The sequence below is a fragment of the Calypte anna genome, chromosome 13 (assembly GCF_003957555.1).
Source record: "Calypte anna isolate BGI_N300 chromosome 13, bCalAnn1_v1.p, whole genome shotgun sequence".
Classification (NCBI taxonomy): domain Eukaryota; kingdom Metazoa; phylum Chordata; class Aves; order Apodiformes; family Trochilidae; genus Calypte; species Calypte anna.
The window spans coordinates 13903034-13926606 of NC_044259.1; the positions used below are offsets into that span (position 1 = coordinate 13903034).

At 43.9% G+C, this 23573-nt stretch overlaps 1 protein-coding gene across 5 annotated transcripts in view; it reads left to right on the top strand.

Moving 5' to 3' along the window:
* The window catches only part of KLHL3 (kelch like family member 3), a 43787-nt gene that overhangs the window by 5653 nt on the left and 14561 nt on the right, over positions 1 to 23573 (top strand). For all 5 annotated transcript variants that reach the window (XM_030459260.1, XM_030459262.1, XM_030459261.1 and 2 more), the window contains exons 2-6: positions 748 to 864; positions 3768 to 3874; positions 8819 to 8940; positions 16659 to 16821; positions 19694 to 19803. In XM_030459260.1, coding sequence (XP_030315120.1) covers positions 748 to 864; positions 3768 to 3874; positions 8819 to 8940; positions 16659 to 16821; positions 19694 to 19803 — 619 coding nt within the window. The remainder of the gene's footprint in view (positions 1 to 747; positions 865 to 3767; positions 3875 to 8818; positions 8941 to 16658; positions 16822 to 19693; positions 19804 to 23573) is intronic.

Here is a 23573-nt window from a genome sequence, read left to right on the forward strand (position 1 = left end):
ACCTGATATCAATCCTGTATGAAGAGTCAATGCTCCCAACAGAGTCATGGGGATGTGTGTGTGCCTTAGGCACCTGTTGGCCTGGTTAAACACAGCACACAACTGAGTGCATCTGGTTTGATGTTGTCTAGATAGCTGGTGGCTCTGGTAAGAAAGTGTGGTTTAGGAAGGCTTTCTGTATGTTTCATTGGCACTAAACAGATCTATTTCTAAAATGGAAATGAGATGTGTGTAATGCTAATGCATTGGAAGCTGTGCAGGGAGTATTAATAGTCCTTTTCTATCTCAATGGAAGAAGATACAAATCATGTATTGTATGCTTGGGTTTTTCAGACAGAACATTGGAGACCCAACTCTCTCTGTATAGATGTTAAAGTATCCATGGTACTCTTGTAGTTCCCAGTGCTAAAGACTCTTTCTATTCAGTGATGCAATTATGTTCTGGCTTGAATTTCAACTTATACTGCTTTCCTGGCCTGAAGCCTGTAAGGCTGGGCTTTGTCCTCAACTGTTTGGCACTTTTTCCTTTCCTTCTCTGCTGACTGAAATGTGGGCTGGGTTGGCTTTCACCATCCATGCAGAAGTTGCTGCATTTTTTGATGCTCTTCATACGACAAACCTGAGCTGGCTAATAACATGCAAGTAGTTCTGTGCATAATACCCTATGCTGCACTTTTATGATACTTTTTTTTTTTTTAAATGTTATCAAATGAAACTTTCTGCTCTTTTTTTGGTCCCTGTTTTCAGCATTAAGCAGAGCTCCCGATCCTCTGAGGCAGCTGAAGATGAAAAGGACCAGCGCACAGTGACAGTCAACCACTCTCACATGAAAAAGGCATTCAAGGTCATGAATGAATTACGGAGGTAACTTTTGACTTAATGGGCACCCTCTCTGGTTTAGCAGAAATGCACTGATTGAAACAGAAGGGCCTCTGGGAGAAGAAAATCTGTGCCATCTTTGGTACTGCTAATGGCTGCGTGTAGGATATTAATAAACAAGTAGAAAGAGGCAGCTAAAATACAGCCCTTTTGTGCTGGGTTGCTCTTCCCAGTCTCAGACCTCTCTGTCTTCTCAGCAGAAGGAAGTCAGCTATGGCTCAAAAACATCTCAGCAATAGCCTTCATTTATAGTTGATCATTCATTTAGTCTTTTCCATTACTTACAGCAAATTCAGCTGTAAACTGTGTTCTTAACTGAGCTAATGGTCTGAAAACCAGTAATAGAACATTACAGACATTAAGACACCTACACATAATTATAGACCTAAGATTATTAATGTACTGTTCTTACTCTCTCTAAATAACAGTGTCACTCAATCTGGGCTTAAGACTTCAAAGCAGGGGGTGAATAAAGTAGCAACAACTCAGGAAGAATGTCAGCTCTCTACTTGCAAATTCAAAAATCCTGATACTGGTTAGAAGAGAACACGTTGGTCTCTACACCACTGCGTGGGTACAGGGAGAATGGAGGCTGAAAAAAATACCAGCAGACACAGTCTTCAAGAACTGCTGTCATCACATCAGCAGTGTGGTGGCAGTGGTTACACCTAAATTGTTTCTTGGTTGTTGTTATCCCACAAACCAGACAGAATTCAGTGAGAATTTATCTGAGTAGTTCGTTTGAATCTTTTACTATTTAAATAGAAACTTAGAAACCCAGATTTTAAAATAATTCCCATGGAAAGTACACGTGTCACACACGTGAATGTATGTGTTCCCTCACTACCCAGATGGTGTGATAAAAGCAGGTAACACCCTTTACTCTTCCTGCACACTCAAATTACTCAGAAGATGCTGTAATAGTATATTGGGAAACTACTTGATCCACAGAAGGATCCTCCTGTGGATTAAGCAGTTTCCAAATACACGTGTTCTCTGTCTGGAGAAGCATTAGAAATGTCTCCTTCCATGGGTGTCTGACAGTGATTCTCAGTTGCACAGGAACTGAAAATGGAAATATCCTTCCCTTGTAACAATTACATGGAGCAAAGTCTGATTTTGTTTTTTTGGCATCCCTTTAGTCCTTTCTTTGTAACTGAAAGCAAAGGATCTGAAAATAGAGGTTTGTGCAGCTATATTCAGAAATCTATTGTGCTACTATTTTTCCTTTTGCTAAATGAAGCATAGTGGGAATAGATGGAGGGGGACAATGTTTCATAGTGCCTGTACTTAGGTAGATCTTGTGCTGAAGTGATAAAACATAGAAGACTGAAAGCTGCCCTTAAGCACCTGTTTGATGTTTTCTTTTCCTGGGCACTCCTTTCTTTGAGCTCCTGCTGCTGTTCTGGCATACACAGTTCTCAAGGCTATTGTATGTGCATTGAGCTTGCAATCCCTTAAGCTGTCAACAATCAGTCTTAATAGCTACCTTGAATAATAGTGCCTCAATTCAAATGTGTCTAGAAATATTGCACAGAGAGTCTAGAAAAGTCTTGCTGAGCTCCTAGCCTATTAGTGATGTACTGCTCACTTGAAATTTTTAGCTTTCAAATGTAGATGAAATTGATTTCATGAGAAGTACTTTAGATAACTGTAGTCCAAAGAGGAATTGAACAGAGCTGAAAGAAATGAGAAAGCCTTCATTAAGAGGCTGTTCAAGAGCTCTCCTTATTACTGTCACCCCTTTCAAACTGAGGTGTACCAGTTCCTGTTTTCCTTCTGTTTTCCAGCTTTCACCCTCCATTTTGCAGATGTTTTGTTCATGTATTCCACTGTGTGCAGTAAGGGAGACATACCTAGTCCATTAGAAGCTCTGCATGTGTTTATTTGATATGCAGTTTCCTAAAGACAAAGCACAGTGAGGTGATAAGCATTTCTGAAGGGAAGGCAATGTCTAGATTTACAGATGCTGATCCTTTTTCAGGCTTGACATTTGAAAAGAACACCCTTATTTTGCATTTGTATGCTCAAACATCTTAAACCAACTTACTGGGAGGCTGAACACTTCTATCTGTCTGCATCTCTGAAGCCCTGTGCAAACATTAACTAATGAATCCTCTAAGGACATAACGTGGAGCTGGTAGAAAAGGTCACTAGTTAATGAAGTGACTTTTCCAAAGCTGTACAATGAGTCAGGGGGGAGCTCAGAAGTTTTGTAGTTTCTCTTTGGAACCCTGTGCTTTTATCTCAGTGACTCTTAATCCCAGACTAATTTATGTGTTAAACGAAGTCCTTAGGCCCATGGATGAACTCAAGTGATTGCTGTCTCACTGAGAGAGGGCTGAGGCTCCCTCTGTGCTTGTCCATGACAGGAGATGTTTTGGTGGTCACTTTCTTTAGGGTCAAACATGTGAGGAAGTACAGAAATAACTTCTTTTTCCACTCTACCTTTCCCATGTGGGACGATAAAAGTGCTGCTGATGTTTCCTGGCATGGCTGTTTCTTGTCTTATAGATCTGCTAGCACTTGTCTCCAGGTAGTGCCTAAATTCTTAAGCTTTTCTGTGCCTTCTCCAAGCCCTACGTGTTTGAGAGGTGGAAGGAACTCCATACCCATTCTCCAGGAAGCATACATGCCTAGTTTGCCACCCAGATTTTTTTTTTTCTGGAAAAAGCAGAACTGGGCAGGGCTGCAGCATTGGGAGGAGTCAGGCTTAACTTTGTAGGCAAACACTGATAGGAGCCAGTAGATTAAGAGGACCTTCTGCTGGCTTTTGGCAGAAGCTCAGGTGCCTTTTCTATAGTGGTGCTTACTTTTTCAGGATATATGGATGTAGCTTTCTACCTGACCAGGAGTTTTGATCTTTGTCTTTTCTGGTGTTTTTCCAGCAAACGGCTCCTCTGTGATGTGGTGATTGTGGCTGAAACTGTGGAGATGGAAGCCCACCGTGTGGTCCTTGCAGCCTGCAGCCCTTATTTTTGTGCCATGTTTACAGGTACTCTGCTCCACACCAGATGCTATTTTTGGGTTGAATGGGCCATCTCAAACACAGAGGCTTCTGGCTGTGTCTCTAGCAGGAGCTGCAGCAGAGACATTAGGCATGGTCTGAAAGGATTTCTTTCCTTGAGAGGAAAAGTATGGTTAGTATGGTTAGGTCTGCAGTTTACTACACTTGATGGATGATGGTGGTCATCCTTGACTAATTCCTTGACCCACATGTGGGTATGGGGTGGTTGTATGGGTGTGTGGGGTGTGTGGGTAGCAGCTGAGTCATAGGAAGGTTATGATGAGGTTTGGCTCACTGCTTTTTGGGTTGGTTTTTTTCACTTGAACAAGACCTTGGGTCATGAAAATACATCATTAACATCAAGCACGTGTGCAGTGCCCTAAATGTTCATGGTGCACATCAAAGAAGTTGCTGGCACAGGAGTTGTAGTTTCAAGGCTCAGCTCTGCCGATGCTGGTTTGCAGTCACGGACATTTAATCTCTCATGGCACTTTTGGCTGCTGCCCGAAATAACACCCTTGTTCTCTGGATCCCAGTGTGTTTTAGCAGCCCTGCCTTTTTACAGGGTGCATGGCTGCAGGCTGGGATATTTTGCTAATGCCAGATGCAACCTCAGTGTGAAGGGAAGAAGAGAACAAAATTTCCTGATCCCTATAGTGTGGGGCCTTTGGAGGCTGTGCTCAGGTGGGGCAGCATAAAAAGCTGTGCTGATCCCAAGGGAGGGGAGTGACCAATTTATTTGAAGTCATTCTAGTAAAATTAGTCTGGTCAGGAGCTGCTGAGCTTCCTTTTCTTGTCCTTGCTGTTCTTTCCAGGTTAGGAACTGACTTAACTAAACATAAAGAAAATGGTTGTATGCTCCAGGTTGTTACTGTCTGCGTTTGGGTTTTTGCCTCCGTTTCACGATCCTTTGCCTGTGGTCTAGGAATTTCTGCTTTTCTTTAAAAAGTCTTGAGATTAGACCCCATTTTATTTGCTTTACTGGAAGCAGATAATAGCATTTCTCAGGAAAAAGCTTGTCATTTGGAAAGCTTTTTTCCCTTCTGTAATGGGGGAGGGCGACACTTAGGGTGTAAACAGATGTCTGGATGCGAGATGGGATGTGAAGTTTGACATGGTGGCTTTATCAGTGTGGGGAGCTGAGGTGGAGAGAGCATTTGTGTTTCCTGGGGCACTGGCACTGCACAGTGGGAGTAGGAAATGGCCATGTTGGTGAGCACCTCAGGGAGGATTTGAGAGTGCCTGTGATGAGAAGTTAAAAAAAGAAAAAAATATTGGAAAAACCCTCTGATCCTTAGAGGTGACCTGAGCGGGAAGGCAGTGGCGCAGAGCTGCTCATGTTTCCATGCAGGAATTCTCTGGGCTGTGTAATCCCTCACAGTGCGAGTTAAACAGTAATCAGCTAACCCAGTCATGTGGCAGCTCCCCTGGGCTGGGTGACAGCTTGGCAGCTGCTGGTCCCCTCCCCCTGACATCTCCCTGGGGGCAGCAGGTCAGGCAAAGACCAGTTCTCCCTTTGCTTTCAGCCCAACTAACCACAAATTTCTAAGGTGTGGATCTCCCTCTTTCAAAGACCGAGTGGATGATCTCCTGCCAGCTGAGTGGTGGTTCCCACTCTGGGGGACATTTTAAAACCACAGCTTGAACGTTGGTTGGTTGTCGGGGTTTGGTTTGGGGTTTTTTCATTGTTTGTCATGCTGAGTCCCTGGCAGAGGAGTCTTTCTGGGGGGTGTGGGAAGCTGGAGGGGACCCCAGCAGTGCCAGCAGCTACACCATAGGGAATGATCAGTGTCAAGCTGTGAGCAGTGTGGCCCAAACTGAGACCTGCAGCTTGTCCATCTTCACTGACATTCACTGACATCCCTATAGACTTGGCCTGACTTTGGACTCATGAATTTTTGTGATGCCATTGGGATCTTTGCTAAGCTGTCTGTTGTCCTCTGGTTAGGCATTTCTCTTTGAAATAGCCTTGGGAAGCCCCAAACCAGGCACATCTTCCATTTGTATCTTCCACTGCTGAAGGAGAGACAGGACCTAGCACTCCCTAACAGAATGTCCCTTCCTCTACTGGCTTTCTGGAGCATTTCAAATGGTGGCTGGTCCTCCTTGTCACCATCCTATGGGGGATGATTTGGGAAGTAATTTCCATCCCTTTAGAAGGAGACAATAGTTTTTGAAAGGATAACAGATACTTCAGTGATGCTGCTAGGTCCATGTGAGATACCTGGAGGGACTTTGAAAGAACTGAAGGAGGAAGCAGTAATGCAGAAATCTGCCTTGCAAGTCTCGTGAGCTGCTTCAGAGCCCTTGCCCTATTCTGAGAGAGGCTGTGGTTTTGTGCTATGATGCACGTGTTCTCTTTCAGCACGTCTCTGATTTAGGAAGCAACAGAAGCCCTGAGAAGTCTCTCTGGATTGCAGCATGTAGGAGGCAGGGCAAGCTGCTGTGCTGGGTAAACAAGGCCCTGTGAGCTGCTGCTGCAGTTTGTCTTGTGACAAAGGAACAGAGCAGAGAGGAGCAGGGAAAGAACCACTGGGTGCTGAGCATGGTGCATGAGGGGTTTGCCTTCACAAGGGGATGGTGACTGTCAAGTCTGTCCCCTGAAGAAGGTCTGCTTGAAGCCTCTCTGCCTGTTTTACTGCCTCCTCAGCACAGCCCTGATGTATAAGAGGGAATGCTGATGTTTTGAATTATTCTGTCATTCAGGTACCAGGTGAGGCTTGAGTCTGACTTGTGAAAGACAGCATTGGGATGAGGTTTGCGGGCATTACATTTTGTGGGTTTCTTTGTCTGAAAGGATGTGGGATGAGGTGCTTTGATTGACCCATCATTTGGCTGCCCACAGTGGTACTTTGGAGGCTGTGTTTGCTGTGGGTCTGTGCTTGGAGGAGGGAGGGGGACAGCTCGCTGCCTGCTCCTGATCCACAGCAGCCTGGCTGGAGGGGTTGGATCCTGCCCAGCCATGAGGCACAGCACACAAGACTCCCCTTCCTCACCCTGCACAGGGCTGTTAGCAGAGCAGAGGCAGCGCAGGCTGTTTGTGTGCAGAGCTGGCAGCTTGCTGGTGGGTGTGGAAGCCCACACAGCCTTTATTTTTGTTGCCTGTGTCACATGAGCGCCACAAAGACAGATGATGCGATTGGATTGGTCCCCCCGAGCTATTTCTGCATTGATCTCTGTGTCTGTCTGCCCAAACCCCCCCTTGGACTCCTCAGGGCTCTGCCTGCTCCCTTGCCCCTTGCTGCGCTGTCCTGGGGGGGTTCACTCAGCTGCTCCTGCAGGCACCTCCAGCTCCACATAGGCTGATGGGGTCTAGCCTGTTCTCAGAAGCCCTCTCTCATCTCTGGAGGTGGAGGGTTGTTCTGTTTTGTTTAGGTTTTTTTTCAGAGGAAATGTGTGAAGGAGATGACATTTATTTTGTCAATTAAAAAGTCTTAGCTGCTTTGGAAGCCTCTGAAATGTAGGTCATTTACCCTTTGTACTTGCACATTTTTATTCACAAGCGTCTCTGAATAACATTTTGTTACCTAATTTTTAAAATTGTATTTGAGGCAAATATTATTTCAGTCCATGCTTCCCTTGGGACTTTGTTGGCTCTTCTAGTACTTACGGTCTGAATTCACTCCTGTTATTTACCTCCTTATTGATCTAAGAGAAATCTGCAAAGTTAAATTTCCAGAATCCAGATTTTGCTCAAGCTTGGACCCCCTTTAGTATCTGACTGTGCTGTGCACTTCATGTCCTCTGCCATGGGTTGTTGCATGCTGTACAGTGAGGCTGTAATTACTTCTCCCATAGGCTGCAGGAACTATTTTTCCTCTTAATCCCACAGCAGTACTGAGTCACCAGATTTCTCAGAGTTGTGATTATTCATGCCCAGGTTTAAGAACTGACATTTCATCACGCTTTTCTATGTTCAGCTTTGTTTTTTCACTTATTGTTTTCTTTCTGCTTGAGAGTTTGTTCTTTCTTTCCTGTGGTTTCTCAAGAACTTGGTGATTAAAACCTAACATGGTGAGGTCACCATGTGCGTGGACACTGGAAGGGGCCTGGGGAGTTCTTTCCTCTCCTCCCCACAGTGTGTATTTGTTGCTGTGACGTGCTCCTGTTACACAGATGCAGGTTTTATTTGTATATCCTTAGGGAAAACTATTACTCTAGTTCTGTGTATTTGTTGTTGCTGTTTTTTTTTAAATTTAATTTATTATTTATTTTAATTTTAAAGTTACATATTTGGAGAAAAGATACAGTTTAGATCCAAAGGCTGCATTGCCTCTGAGGTGCGAGGTTTGGAAGGTGATAGATGAGGAATACATCTTTCTGCACAGATCCTTTGTACAAAGTGTAGCTGTGTGGACAGGTTGCAGCAGGGTGTTTTAGGAGAGAATCTTGCAGAACATTGCCTGTAATTGCTGGCATGTTGGCTTGTTTTCCTCAGCAGGTTTCTGCTTCTTTTGTCGAATGATGGCAATGGTCCCTCACTTTTATTGTAGGATATACCATGAAGCACCCTTTGAACATACTCATCTACCTATATATGTATAGTTTATATTTTTATATATATATTTTTTTTAAAGCGCTCTTAAGACTTGTCCAGAGTGTCTTCAGGTCTTTCCCCATGATAAAACATGGTTGAGGGTTGTACTGGTTTGGGGTTTTTTTTTAGCTTCTGTATTTGAAGGTGGCAATAACCTTGGCATGTTATTTTCTGGCAAGAAATAGAGCTTGTTGTGTTGACTTCTTTTATTTGACACTAATGTCTTCATATGTTGAGGTGTTCTTAAGGTGGCATTAAGAGGCTTCTGGGAATCCTGCTGGTTGTCCTTCAATGGTTGGGGATGGTGCCAAGGCAGTCTTTGAGTCAGTTACCTGGAGGATGTTCTACATGTATAGGGAAAAAACTCTTAACTGTCCTTTTGCAATGCATTTCAGGAGACATGTCTGAAAGTAAAGCCAAGAAGATTGAAATAAAAGATGTTGATGGGCAGACACTGAGGAAGCTGATTGATTATATCTACACTGCTGAGATCGAGGTCACAGAAGAGAACGTGCAGGTAGGTCTGGTTCAACAGCTCCCTTAGAGACCCAAGTAAAAAGCTTGAAACTCAAAGGCACAGGTCCTTTGGGGGTGAGTGATCTCTTCAGGCTGCAGAAAGTAAAAGGTTGAGCTTGAAAAGAACTACTTCCAGCCTCGCTTTGGTCTTGAGGCACTTTGCTGCTCTCCCTGTGCTTAAGTCATGTTGCATTTAGCATTTGTGTCAAGCTCTTATAATGAGAGCAGGCATTTGCCTTCCAAGAAGCTGTGCTGACTTGTGGGTCAGTCTGTCGAAGGTCAGAATAGACTCAAAGAAGCAGTGAGTCAAATGTTTTAAGGTCATGGCTGAGAAATATGGCTGTTAGTTTTTTAATTTTTCTGGGTAGTTTCAGTTGCTTGGCAGAGCTTTGAGTGAAATATATTGTTCAAATGAGGGCATTTTTCCCTTTTTGTGTGTGTGTGTGCACACTCTGTCTTGAAGTTGTTTGAGGTAAATATTTGTCTAGAAGTTGAAAGAGTAATTGTGAAAGGCAGCCTGCAGATAAAGCAGGATGCTCAGGGAGAGCTGTGTGTCACATGGCTGTGGCTCCTGGTAAAGCTTTTTCTTTGCCTCTGCTTGCATTTGTGGTAAGAAAACAGCTGTGCACTTAGCCACTGATTTCTGGGAGGGATGCTGGGAGCTTGTATACGGATGTGCTTTTTGGTTGGTCTCTGTCTTTGTTTGAGTCTTAGACATTGGTCAGGGTAAAAGGTCTGTGTCTGTGATGCTGGAGGGGGTGGCAGTGCTGCTGCATGCCTTCTGTTGACCTAATTAAGATGGCAAAATGAGGCAGGTTCTGTTTGAAATGAGGTTCTTGCTGGGTATGGGGCATGCTCTTCTTTTCCAATCCCTTAGGGAGGGCTCAGGTTCTTGTTGACCTGTCACTCTTCCAGCAAGAACTTGGACAAACCCCTGAACTATGTCCACTTTGCAGTCTAAGCCCTGTGCCATCCTTCATGATATTTGTAGATGCCTTTTCTTCCACCTTCCTGCCCTCCACTTTTACAAACTTGACTTTCTGGCATGCTTTGAACCTGTCAGTTGTCACATTCATAGTAATGTGGACACTGGTTGCCCTGCAGTGAGGCTGTGCAGGACAAGCCACTGAGGATCAGTAGAGAGGAGACCTTCAAGGTGGCATTAGAGCAAAGGAGCTGAGGCTCAAATCCAGCTGAGTGACTGGGACCAGCAGCCTGCAGCTTAGCTCATGTTCACCTACAGTGTACAGTCAGGATCATAAGGAGCTGAGATACAGCATTGATTCAGTAGGAAACTGGGATGTAATTCCTTGGACCTCTGGCATCTCCCATTGCAGGAGGAAAAATGACATTTACACCCTCTTGGGCTGGTCCCTTTTCCCTTGGGAAGAAATATGAAGATTATATCCACATGTTCTCTCAAACATAGGCTTTCCTTCCTTACTGCTGGTGGTTAGGTGGCCCAAAAGCACCCACCCAGCATGTAGGACATACTGAGCTTGGGACACCATCTGGTGCACTGGCTCCAGTCATTCTGCCTTGACTGAAGCTTGCTGGAAGTGACTACACCTGCTCTGGCTGTTGTCCTGTGGGGTAATTTCAGTGTTCCAGCATGGCTGCACCTGGGGATGTTGAGGGAGCTGGAGTGGGCTGGAGAATCTGCTCAGTCCTGGACTGCATTTGCAGCACAGACCTGCCCAGAAGGCCTCTGGAGAAGTCAGATGTAACCTTTTCTGAGCAGCCAGAAAGCTTTCTTTTTCAGTCAAAACTAACCAAAGTCTGCTTTCTGTGGCCTAGGGATTAATAAGAGTGAAGTATGACCCTGTCAGTACTTTGGCTGCCATCTCTCAGATAAAAAAAAAATAAATTGGTGAATACTAAGATTTGGGCATGATGTTTTTAGCAGTCTAATAAAGCAGGTTCTTTAACTTTACAGGATTTATTTAAGTAACTACTCTGAGTAGCTCTTTAGACTGGAGATAGGGTAATTCATGGGAGCTGAGAGATGACGCTGATCTAATTCAAGATTAACCGACTAATTTAAATGTTATTATATGTTAAAAATGTCCAATCTGAAAATGTTTTATGGAATTTAATATAGTTTTGTGATGAAACCAATAGGAATTTTAAAGAGAAATTTCCATCCTGTCTCTGGGTGTTTTGCTCCCAAGCAGAGTGCTGCAAATAGGTTAATGTTCACCTCCAGCCACAAGAAAGAAAGCTTCCAGAAAAGAACAATCTGTGGTTGTTTGGAGAGATTCATGTCAGTGAAGGCAAACAACATGAACAACAAAACATTAGGCTCCTTCCAGTCTCTGGTTTGGGTTAGCAGTGTCAGTCTTTGGAAGAAATGAGCAGGTTGGGTCCCCTGGATTGTCACATCCTGGTGATGCCCACTGCTTTTATCCATCCTGCTGGCAGCTGATCTGTGCTGTTTCACCAACCTTCCTTCACCCTCTTTCTTGAGCATGGTGAGACATTCCCCTTACCAGCAAGTACCTTCTGAGCTCTCCTATTGCCTTGTCATAAGATTTAGCTTCCTAGCAGGGTCAAGGTGCATTTTAAAGGAGATTTGTGTAGTTTGACACACGTTTTTTCAGACTTCCTCAGTAGCTGGAAGAAACAGTTTCTGGGTGAAGGTGCCAGGCAATTTAATTGTAGGAACTGCAAGAAAAAAAGATTGCTAAATGATATGAACTGAACAGATGCAACCAAGCTACCAAAATATGTGAATAAATGAAAAGACATTCTTGTCAGGGAGCAAAATAAAATGAGAGGAGCATTGAAATGAGAAGAAGGTGAGCAGCAAAGGTGACATGAGAGTGCAGGAGTGAGTGCTGCCAAGTGTGCTCAAAAGCTGAGGCATGCTCAGCACTTCACAACAACAAATCTTTTTCCAGTATTTTTGTTGTTTCTTTTCTAATGGAAACCTGTGTCTTTGTCCTTTTGTAGGCCTGATATGATGCTCAGGAAGTGAGACTATTTTTCTAAGCATGTATTTTTGTAGCAGATTGTCATTTCATTGCAGAAGGTCCAGTTTGGTGCTTTTTATGCAAGGCAGGATGTGTGTACAAGGCTCCAAGCACAGTCAGTCAGCTCCAGGCATTGGCTACATAGTGAATTACTGGAAGTAAAGAGGATTTTCAGTCCACCCTCACTCCATGGGAGCAAATACTCTCCTCTAACACTGTTTGGGTACATTGCTGAGAGTTGCCCTGACAAATGAAACACTGCTTTATGCACTGGAATGTCATTTTTAGAGAGACATTTCAAAACAATATAGATGCAGTAGCAGGGAGGGCCCAGGAATGGTGGATGCTACAGAGGCTTCAGTGCTGAGCAGTGTTTTGCCTCTGAACATACATTTGAGATTTAAATTGTCACTTGTTTGGAAGGCATGGAGCAAGGAAGAATTTCTGTCTTCATTGCAGTCATGTTGCACTCTCAGAAAAATCCATCCTGGGATTTCTGTCTTTACTGCCTTCTTCTGTTGCATCCCCATAAAGGTTAGTTGTAAAGACATCTTATTCGTATGCATGACAAAGAGATTAATTTGAAGGATTAGCAAATTGATTTGGAGTAAAGTGCTGTACAGTTTCTGTAGAAGTGAGAAAAACTAAAGTGAGGAAATTTGTAGATGCTCACATGCAGCCCTGGTTGACTTCATTGGAAATTACATGGACATGTCAAACAAAGCTCAGGGCCTGCTGCTCCATGCCTGTGTTTTAAACATGGCTGTTTTAACATGTCAGCTCCTTGGACAGAAGAGTTAGGTCTTGGTTTTGCAGCTGAATTGCCTGCATTGCTGCTTGCTTCCCAGCACTCATATCAAACCTGTCAGCTCAGTGAAGAGTGATGGGGGCAACGTCCAGCAATGAAGAAGAGGCTCAAGATGGTGTCCTTGAGCAGAGCTGAATGAAGAGATCTGGGAAGGGAACTTTTTGTTCTCCCAGGCATTCCTATGAAGACATCTGGACTTTTGGCTGTAGGGAGTGAATACAATCCCTCTTCAGCTTGTTCCACCCATCCATACTCATGGCACCTAATTACTTGAGATCAGTGTGAGAATTACTCTCCCAATTAAGAAAGTAATTACCATTAGGTTTATAGTGATTCCTCAGGAAAAGTCCTGATTAACCTGATTTCACACGTGGGCTGTGTCCTTGTACACTACTACAGCTGGAGATATGGCTCATGTAGAAAGAAGTGAGAAGAGTTTGGAAATCAGCTGTCTGAAGGAAATAAATGTTCAGACTGTCAGCTTTGCAGACATAATAATTGTAATTAAAAAATGGCTTGAGAAAGGAGGGGGGAAAAAAGCTCTGCTAGAAGCTGCAGCATTTCCTTTTCAGAAGTGTGCTTCTGCACCTCAGCTTTCCGTGGGGACTTAGGATTTTGCAGCAGTATCTGTGGCAGATGCAGTTATGATGATAAAGGGATGTTCTTCTCCATTCCCTCTGTTCACTCTGAAAACTGCAGCTATGGTAGGAGCAAGACCAGAGTGAGGCAGAGAGTCTTTCAGCTCAGCTTTAGGAGATGCAGTAAATCAGGGCTATCTTTCTCCCTGGAGCAAAAACTCCTTGCCTTGTGTTGCCCTTCTGGAGTGCTGGAGAGCCCTGGTCAGCAGCAAGGCTGACCTCTGGGGTGCCACAGCAGTTGCATGGGAACTTTTCTTGGCCTGTGGAAAGTCTTTTAGATTGGCTTGGCCTGATAGAAAGGTGAGGAGAAACTTGTGGCTGTGGCACCAGAGGACTGTGCTGTGTCTGATAGACACATCTCCACTGGTTTATCCCACTGTTTAACCAAGGGATGGTGTAACTGTTCTGTGCAGTGGAATTGGAGATGGTAGATCAGGAGAGAGTTGGACAAGTGCTTCCCAGTTTTCATTCTCACCTTTATATCCCTTCTCCTTCCTGCTCCAAAAGAGGTTTTGTGACTCTGTGGTCCTGCTACACATGCCCCTGCCTTGGCTGTGTTCACCCTCAGCACTGCTTGGTGTCAGCTGGGGAGTGATAAAGCCTAATTGCCTCCCTAGCACTGGAAAATAATGTAACTTTATTTCCATTACTTGTGCAGTTTTATAGCTGTCCAGTTAAAACCAGGTATTTAACCTGCCTTTGCAAATGCAAATGTTCTTGTCTCTGGTCACAGCACTTGGGAGCTGTTGCCCTATCTGGGCAGATGTGGGGTCCCAGCTGTGGCCCTGGATATGCTGCTGAGGATTACAGCCAGTACCCTTATCTGCCTTCCAATATGACTACATTGTCAGAAGAGTTTATAAGATACAGTATATCCCCTGCCTTGGGGAAATGCTCCTTTCCCAGTTCTGCAAGGGAGAAATGGTGTAGATTAACTCTTGGCTGAGGTTACCTGGAGGGCTGTAACAGAGCAGGGAGCTAACCCCAGTCTCTGAAGTCCAGCATTAATGCCCTGCCTATTGAATGAATCTTACAGCAGCACAGAGCACTTCTGGCTGAAAGATGTTTCAAGTTCAGAGACATCAAAGGTTTATGGAAGTTTTTAATAGCACAGCCAGTGTTCTGTAAAACCTGAGATTCATACAGAGTCTGCAGAGCAAGAGAACACAGCTGGGGAATAAGGTGGCTATGGATGTATATATATATATATATACATATATATACTCACAGAGCATAGATGAGGGTGCTGACATAATTTATTTAGCGAAGAAGTCAGTCTTGATAGTAATAGCAGATAATTTTGACACAGTTTCAAAAGATGATTGGATTTTGATCTGGTAGAGATGTCAGCTCTCCTTGAGCTGTTCACAGTGCTTTGAGTTCAAATATTAAGAGCCAAATCCAGACCTAAGTGAGTAACTTGCCTGGATATTAATGGAGTTGCAGTTTGGTCCTGCTGCACGTTTAGGCAGGGCATTTCCTCTTGTTATTTCTAAAGGAAACAGACTTTGTGCTAGCGGATATCCCTTGCTTGCTCTTTGCCTTCCCTGGTAAAAACAAGATATGTGCTGAGATGTTCAGCTGGGAAATGAGAAAGAGAAAATTCACTCATCTCTTGATATGCTGTGCTATTTATGCCCTACTTCTAAAATATGCTATATGAGAATGCTCCTTTTCCAATAGCTGCAATGGCATAAGGCTCCTGTGCTGCCCTGTCAAGTCTGCATCAGGTTGTAAGATCAGCAGAAGGATGTCCAAGAAGCTGTAGTATGTGGTGAGAATCCTCTGGTTTAGAGGCAATAGCCAAAATACTGGAGGTTAGCAGCCTACCTCCAGTTGCAGGCACATCCACGTGATGGCTGGATGTGTGTGGAGGAAGCTTTGGCTGTTATGTGGCCAGAGATGCTTTGCAGAGAGTCTGACTTCTTCACCCACAGCCCTTGTGCAAGTCAGGTGCTTGGCTTTCTGCTGCTACAAGGAGATGGTTCAGCTAGATTGAAATTGGTTCACAGCTAGGTTTCAAAAATGTGAGAGCATTGCTATCTTGATTTAATCAAAACCACAAGCTAATCTCCTCTTGGCATCAAAAGCTTGGGCCAGAGGGGCTCCTGGGTTAATTGATTTCTTTTTTTTATTGTTGCCTGTTGGGGAGGCTGCTTGGCAGCAGTCAGATACTGTAGAGCTGGGCTGGAGCTGGAATGCATCAGTGGCTTAGAAAAGACCTGGGGCAGGTTGTGAATGTCCTGCCCTAATGTAGAATGGGACTGTGGGGGCAGAAATGCAGGGAGAGGGAAGGGATGTTTTTTGCCCTTCCTTGCCATCGAGATCCAGGGAGGTGGATGCTGTTAACCCCTTTGTTTTGTTTAACAGCTGCTTGTGGGGTTTTTTTGAGTTGGAAATAATCTTCCAGAAATTTGTGCTCAGATGGTGAGCACAAATGCCTGGTTGGAAGGCCATGTGTGAAGCTGCCAGAGCTATGGAAAAGCTGGGATAAGACACGTCTGCAGTTGCTGTACGACATAAGAAAGGAAGTAGCTGATGTCATGGGCTGTAACATCCTGACCGACGTGATTTTCGACTTCCTGTCCCACTGACTGGCTTCAAAGGGGGTTTTTCCAGCAGATGTCACTTTCCTGATCCAATTCAGTCTCCCTTTCCTGTATTTATTTTTGTAGTTACAAAGTAGTACTTAGTTTTCAGATGCAGCCATGAACTGCAAGTGTCCACAGCATTTTGCATGGGTGAAAATGAAGGCCATTGATTTCAATAGTTGGCCCCATGTTTCCTGAGAGTCTTGCTGTCACCAAAACCTGCTTGATCTCCTGTGAACTCCCTCTCTACGTTGATAGTTTGGACATTTTGCTCACGGGAGGTTTTGTTGGAAATAAGAAAGCTCAAGGTTTTGGGGGCGATGGAGTTCTGGGCTGCTGTGGGCTTTGAATGTGATGGTAATGTATGTAGAGAACATAAAGCACTTCAGGGGAAAAAAAAAAATCTCTGTGCAAGACCCACCTTCAACTGAGCCCAAATCCAGGTGCACCCATGGTTCTTTGTGTTTAGTTCTCTCTTTGACTGTTTTGAGGTCTTTTGGGGGAGAAGAGCTTTGCTCTTAGCCCAGCATCTGTTTCCATTTCTTAGAGCACAGATGGGGATCTGCATACAGATAGTGCTAAAATTTTGACCTTCCTTCTCATGCCCCACAGGAATGTGTAGCTGTCTGAAGGGGAACTACATCTAATTTGTGCAAGCTATGAAGCAAACTTTGTTTCTAACTCTTAATTCCCCTTTCTTGCCTCTGCAGGTTTTGTTGCCAGCTGCTAGTTTATTGCAATTGATGGATGTTAGAAAAAACTGCTGTGACTTTCTTCAGTCCCAGCTGCATCCCACAAACTGTCTTGGAATCCGAGCTTTTGCTGATGTGCACGCGTGCACGGAACTGCTGCAGCAGGCAAATGCCTATGCAGGTGAGGGGACAGTCCTCTGGTTTTTGAGTTAAACCTGGTTCCAGGTACAGTGACTCAGAGGTTGAGCAAGATCAGCACATCCCTGTTAGCCTCTTCAGAGCAGGGAAGAGAATGCTTTATGAGGTTGTAGACTTGTAACTTTCTGTTTTGCTGCAAGTTCTGAAATGTGGTTTGGCCACAGGGGAGGAGGCAACAAACCCTGATCCTTCAGGTCCCAACCTCTTTAGTTGCCTGTTTGACAGCATGGTGTTGGTATGCTGGTGTCCTCCCCAGGCATGCTGCCCTATGAGAGCAGTAGGCAATGTTGGGGATTTGTGTGTTCTAGGAATAAATTACACTGGGCAAAATTAAATCTTGTGGGTGGGAGTGGGAACGCTCAGCTAAACTTGTGCAGTTTGAGCCTCTGATCCGTGGAGCAATGGCCACTTGCCCTAAGGGGGGATAGATTCGTGTTTCCTTGGGACTGGATGTGCTTGGTTGCAATAAGTGGATGCAGGCAATGGCTTTCAGCATTTCTCCTCTAATGTAAATGTAAAGCTGTTCCAAGTGGCCCCATACTCTTAATTCCCCAGAACTTTCCAGTCTCCTCTGGCAGAGTTGTCCTTGACCTCTGCTTGGGAGAAGCTGTTTGTTTTCTCTACTCACTCTGTTTTTCTACTTTTCTGTCTATCTGTATAGGGAAAAATACACCTGCTGTCTCCCAGAGCACCTGCTCTGTCCTGCAGCATTTTCCTTGGTGTGTTTTTTGTCCTTAATTGGACCATAAGTAGGCTCAGTGGAATAAAAATGTGCCCACCAAGTCCTCCCCTATTCTGCAAATAAAAGTAAAACCTTTTCAGCTGCTCTGCTGTATTATCCCCTGGAGGAAAAGGTATCCTGGCAGGAATGGTTAATTGTATAAATGCTTGCTTGTAATATCTCATTATCCTTGCTTGCAGGCCTTGTTTAATCTTTAACCCAACAAGCATTGAATTCACTATATATTTATTTGGTTGTTTAGCAATTAGAAAGTCTGCTTTGTTGCTTTATTGGCCTTCATAAGTCCCAGCTAGTACAACAGTCCATCTAATGTTAATGGAACCCCATTCATAAAAATGCCATTAAAATTCTTTTCACTATGTTGTTTATGTAACAGCATTAAACCAAGACAGAAGTCCCCAAGCTCAAGAATCCTTGTGTGCATGAGCTCAGTTACTTGAGAAATGCTTACTTCTGGCCAATGAATAACTTGAGAAGGTGGAGTAGCCTTCTTGAGCAGGCACACATTACTCTATTAAAATCAGTAAATATTTTCTCTTGCTTCCAACTAATACAAGAGATCAAATATTTTTTGATTGCAAGGTGCCAGTCCAGAATGAATAGGAGATTGTGTCCAAAAGTTAGAGTCCATCCAGCTGATCGTGTGGGAAGGATTTCCTGCTTCTCAAGTATTTAAGGCCAGAAGAGTTCATTAGATCTTAAATATGATTTCCAGCATAACAGAGTTGTAAACTTTATCCAAACACTGCTATTTTTAGTCAGAGCCTTTGACTTAGCTGTGGTGTTTTGGTTTCCATTAGACCACGTAGGGTCTGTGTTTGGGGGAGTCCAAGTGCCCTTGGAGCACCAGTGTTAGTGAGGAGTGTTCAGGTGTGATCTCCAAGGAATTTCTCTCTGGACATTTTGACACCTTTTGTCTCTGGAGTGCTGCTTTTTGGCAGGCAAAGCACTTTGCTAATGTGAAAACAAGAAGCAGATCTTGCTGCAGAGGGAGCTCCATGGATACATGAGTCTGAGCTTTTCAAAGTTGAAGGGTTAGAGCTTGAAAAAGCTGCTTCAGATAAAGCATGTGAGATTCATGTTTCTGTATTCCAACCAAAGACAAGTGGGAACTGACAAATGGTAGGTGAGATAGAACTAGCATGATTTCTAACAAACACATGCAAATTAAAATCGTCTGCAACTGGCTAATGATGATTTTGACCTAAAAATTGTTTTCTAGAAAGTAATTCTTTTGAGCACCCTTTGGCTGTATGGCATGTGGAGCTTGAGAGAGCTGATTGTCCCTTCTGGATCTGTACTGCTGTTGGTCACAAGTCTCCCAGCTTGGGATTACAAAATGATGTGAATTGTTGTAATTTGCTTTTCAGTTGACTTGTAAAGTAACATCATGGAGGGAGTTGGAGGTAAAAAGTAAATGTGTACACAGACTGAGTGGGAAGAGGCAAGGCTTCTGGGGAAGATAGATAGGTTCTGAGGGTTTGGAGCAGGGGAAAGTTTAAGTTTATACATTTTGGAGAAAAAAAAAATGTGGGCTTAGCAGTCCTTCTCTTTCCATTTGTCTGCATGGGATAAGGATCTACCTCTCCCATCTCAGTGTGCTCCCTCACACATGCAGGCTTAGCTGGATGCCCTGGGATCCCTCACTCTTCACTGCTGAGTGTATGGCTGATTCAGGTTAAAGATATATCCTTTTGTTTGAATACCTACAAATGTCAAAGACCTCCGTGCTGGAGGTGTTGAGTGGATCTGATTCTGTCTTAGGTAGTGGCCAAGTTATTTACTACTTTAGCAATTCCTTGGCACTTTTTTCAGTTGCCATTTCTAAGCATATTTGCCACTGGGAGGTATTTACTGGCTTTGCAGAAAGTTAAGTTCTCATTTAGTGCCACTTATGAAAGTGTCTCAGGGGGTCTGTGTTCCTTGAAATAACATCAAATGTCTTTAACTTGCTCTGAGACTGTTTTCTCTCTCAGTTCTGCCATGCAGTGTTTTCTGTCTCGAGTGCTGGGAGGTGTGATAATCGTGGTTCTCTGAATGCTGTGTCCTTCCCTTCACTGAGAGCATGGATTTCATTATAATTTTCTGTTTCCCCTTTTCATTTGTTGAACAGAGCAGCACTTCCCTGAGGTGATGCTAGGAGAAGAATTTCTTAGCCTTAGTCTGGACCAGGTTTGCAGTTTAATATCGAGTGACAAGCTGACAGTCTCCTCTGAAGAAAAGGTACAGTGAATTGTACAGCAAGAGTGAATGTAAGAATGCTGGAATGTTTCTAGATCTTACCTCAGGAACTGTTTTCATGCCGTGCTCTTTAAGGGGCCATTTTCCAACAGAACTCATGTGGAAAGGAAAATTAAAAATAATTTGAATCCTAAAAATAAGTAAAAATGACCTTCATTAAGTTGGTCTTTGTAGGAAGTAATGTTTCTCAGATCCATATCACTTCCAAAAGCCCTGGGGGCCAGAACCCAATGCCTTCCCTCCCTGAAAAACCAGGAACCTCCCATCTGCTGTTGTGTAAAGCTCTTGTTACCTGCTGTAAAACCCCCAAAAGGGGACTTTCATTAGGCCAAGGAGGAATAATTGGCTTCTGTTGCACATTGGCCAGAACAGGTAAAGGATGCCTGCAACCAAAAAGAAGGAAGGAAACATTTTACTAGCATCCTCAGTGTTTTTAATGGAAAAAGAAGGGGGGGAAAGGCCCTGGCTGATGTTGTTTTGTGGTCCTGGTAGTCTGCACTGAGCTGGGCAGGCTGCACATCCAGGCGTGCGCACGCATCCTGCTCAGCCCCTCTGGGCTGCAGACGTGGATCGATGTGGACACTCAGTGATGTTTCATTCAGATCCTAAACCAGCAAATTTGGAGGCTTTGGGAACACGTTTCTGCAGACGTGGGGATAATGTGGGTGTCTTGGTGCTGCCTGGTGCCACACAGGCAGGGCCAAAAAGGGAAAAAAACCAAATGGCGTAAACTCGCAGCAGAATTGCTCTGCATGAGCTGAGCAGCTTGCAAAGGGAAACGCAAGTTTAGGAACCAATTTTTCCAGCCCTGTGCAGCATTGTTAAAAAGCTTTTATTGGCCTTTTGCCCAGAGAAATCAAAGTAACACCCTCCCTCATCTGAGCTTTATACAATCAAACCCAGTATTTCTTTAGCTGATTGTGAAAGTTGAGAATGGAAGGCAGTGGAAGGAAATGTAAGCGTAAGCTGCACATTCAAAACTGCAGATACAGGAGAGGGGAAGAGAATGGGATTTGAACATAAACATGAAATATGTGCTGGAGTCCAAAGAAGTGCTAAGAATCGAGGGCAGACCTGGAGGCTGCTGTTTAACATTAGCTTCATGACAGACCAGCTGTTTTCCTGACCTTTATTCTTTCGATCTGCTAATTTATGACATACATATTATAAAAAAACTTTAAAATATACTTGTGTGTGTGTATCTGTATATAAACACATATGTCTCTGTGTATGCATGTGCATGTGATGGATAGACAACTATTTTTAAGCAACAAGATGATGTAAGTAGGCAAATACTTGAAACATCTGAGAGCTGAATGTCATAGCCAGATTTCACGAGAGGTTCCTGTTCTTACCATGTGTCACCCATGTACTGAGCCAGAGTGTTTCTGTCTCTGTGTCACTGAAAAGTTGTTATAGCAGAGTCCTTACAAGGCCAGAAGGTAACAAGACCAGGGAGGGAAGTATTGTTGCCCTTGTGGTGCTACAAGACCAGGCATGTGTGGCCAAGAGCTTGTCTGTTCTCCCCTTCCTCTGCCTCTCCCCAACAAATACACATTGGCTGAATAAAATATATTCTTTATCTCCACAAATTTTGGCATACTCATACCTCTAGGCCATCACAACTACAAAAATTGTCTGCTACTACAGAAATATATTTTAATTGTAAAATGGTGACAACATTATTCAAATATTACCCCCTTTATTCAAATATCCTCCTTTCTCTTCCCCTTGCTTTTGCCAGCCAGTTGTACTTAGGGCAAAGGTTTATTTTGGTCTCTGTCTGCCCTTTTTTGCTACAGCTGAGTACTTTGAAGACAGTTTTATCAAGGCTTTCTGTACCTGACCTAATTGGCTTTTCAATTATAATAATGTATGCAAGCAAGGAAAAACTATTAAAAAGTCATATTTATTCATATTTACTCATGATGTGTGAAATAGAGGGGCTTCCAGTCCTTGAGAAAGGGCTCCTACCAGCTCAGAATAGTGGCAAAAGACATTTTTTTCAGAGTTGGGGTATTTGGGGATTTTACACAGAGCCCACTAACCCGCAGCAGGAGCTGATGCATAGTTTGGTCCTCACTCCCAGGAATATCTAACAGCTGGATATTGGGCTGAAGGAACTGGGAGAACATCTTTGCTTAGGTAGTGTGCAAAAGGGGGATATTCCAGGCTGTCTTCTGTTTTTGTTCTACTCCATAGAGTGGGAAATCTGCTTCATCCAAGCTCAGATGGGCTCCTATAGCCAGGCAGGTGCCAGCCACTAACTCAGCCCATGCCTCTGCTCTAAATAAAGCTGTGTGGGTAATGCATCCTTCCATCACATCCCAGCAGTGAGTCCTGCAAGGCTGGAAAACCTGGCTCCTGGGGGAGTGGCAGCAGCTGCTTGGGGTCTGCAGCAGGGACAGTGTGCAGAGGGGTGGCACAGAGGTACTGGAGACAGATGTGGCCTTTAAATAGAGATATTACTGTCTTGGATTCGTATTTTTTCCCACTTCTCTTAAAATTAGGAATCAGAGCCAACAAATGGTGCCAGAGTCTGATTTTCTAAACATTTATGTTATGTTTAGAGTAGGCATAGCAGGGTAGTGGCAGTGTGTCAGCCTAACTCAGGATCAGTCTCCAGTGCAGGGGAAACAGTTTATTCCTTGTTTACTTTACTTTAAGAATTATTCCCTGTCAGTTTGGTCTGTAGCTGGGTATGGCCCAGTCCTGTGACCTGTTTTGCAGTCAGGATTTTGTGCACAAGAGGTTAATGAAAAGCATGTTTGTTGGCTAAACATTTGCTTCTTCTACACTCATTTGCAATTAAAAATCTTACAACAACCTAGTTTCTACTTGAAATGCCTTGTAGCCAAAGTGAAATTGTTTGCTTATTTATTTTCATTTAAAAATACCTAAAGGTTCTGCAGTAGTTATTTTCCTTTGCATTTTCTGGGATTTGATTATGTGGCCCCCTGTTGTGCTGCTTAAATCCTCACCTCAGATCCTGAATTCCAAACAGTTCAGCATGAGCATTTGTAGGCATAGGAAATGAGGCTGTTGCTTTACTGCTTTTTAATAGTATATAGTTTAATTTAAGAGGAGGAAAGCTCTTTGCACTCTGCCTCTCCTTTGTGGGAGGGTACAAATAGATTTGCCAGCCACAACTGGGGACTGAGGGATGGTGCCCTCAGCTGTGGTTAATTTTGTCAAATTGGTGACCTTGGATCAAACAAAATGGTTTCTTGGGGACTGATAGGAAGAGTGGAAAGAAAGAAAAAAAATATCTGTTCAAATTAGCTTGACCATTTGGTGACCCTAGAGAAAAGCTGAAACCAAGGGCACGTGCAGAGTGTGCTGGGGCGCAGGACCAGTGATGCTTTTTGGGGGGACCATGGGATAGGCAAGGTCTGCAGGAGCTGGCTGTGCTCAGCCCCCCATCAGCAAGTTGGTAGTGAGAACACTTGGGGAATTTTTCCTGTAGATGTGAGTTAAGGGTTGGAATTTAATTCTGATTCTGCAGGGAAACTCCACTGCAAGGATTGGGATCTTGCTGTGCAGCATCTGAGACTGCACCAGCCCCTCTTCTTGCCTTTCTGGGTGTTTCAGGAAGCCTGCCCTCCTTCCAGTGACATTTTTAGGCCTTTCTCCTGGGAGGAGTGAGGCTCACAGTTATACAAGCTTATACATATTCAGTCTGGGAGCCTGCATAGGACACTTCTATCCACGTCTGTTGGTTACTCAGGGCTCTGCGTAGCTCCTGCTGCATG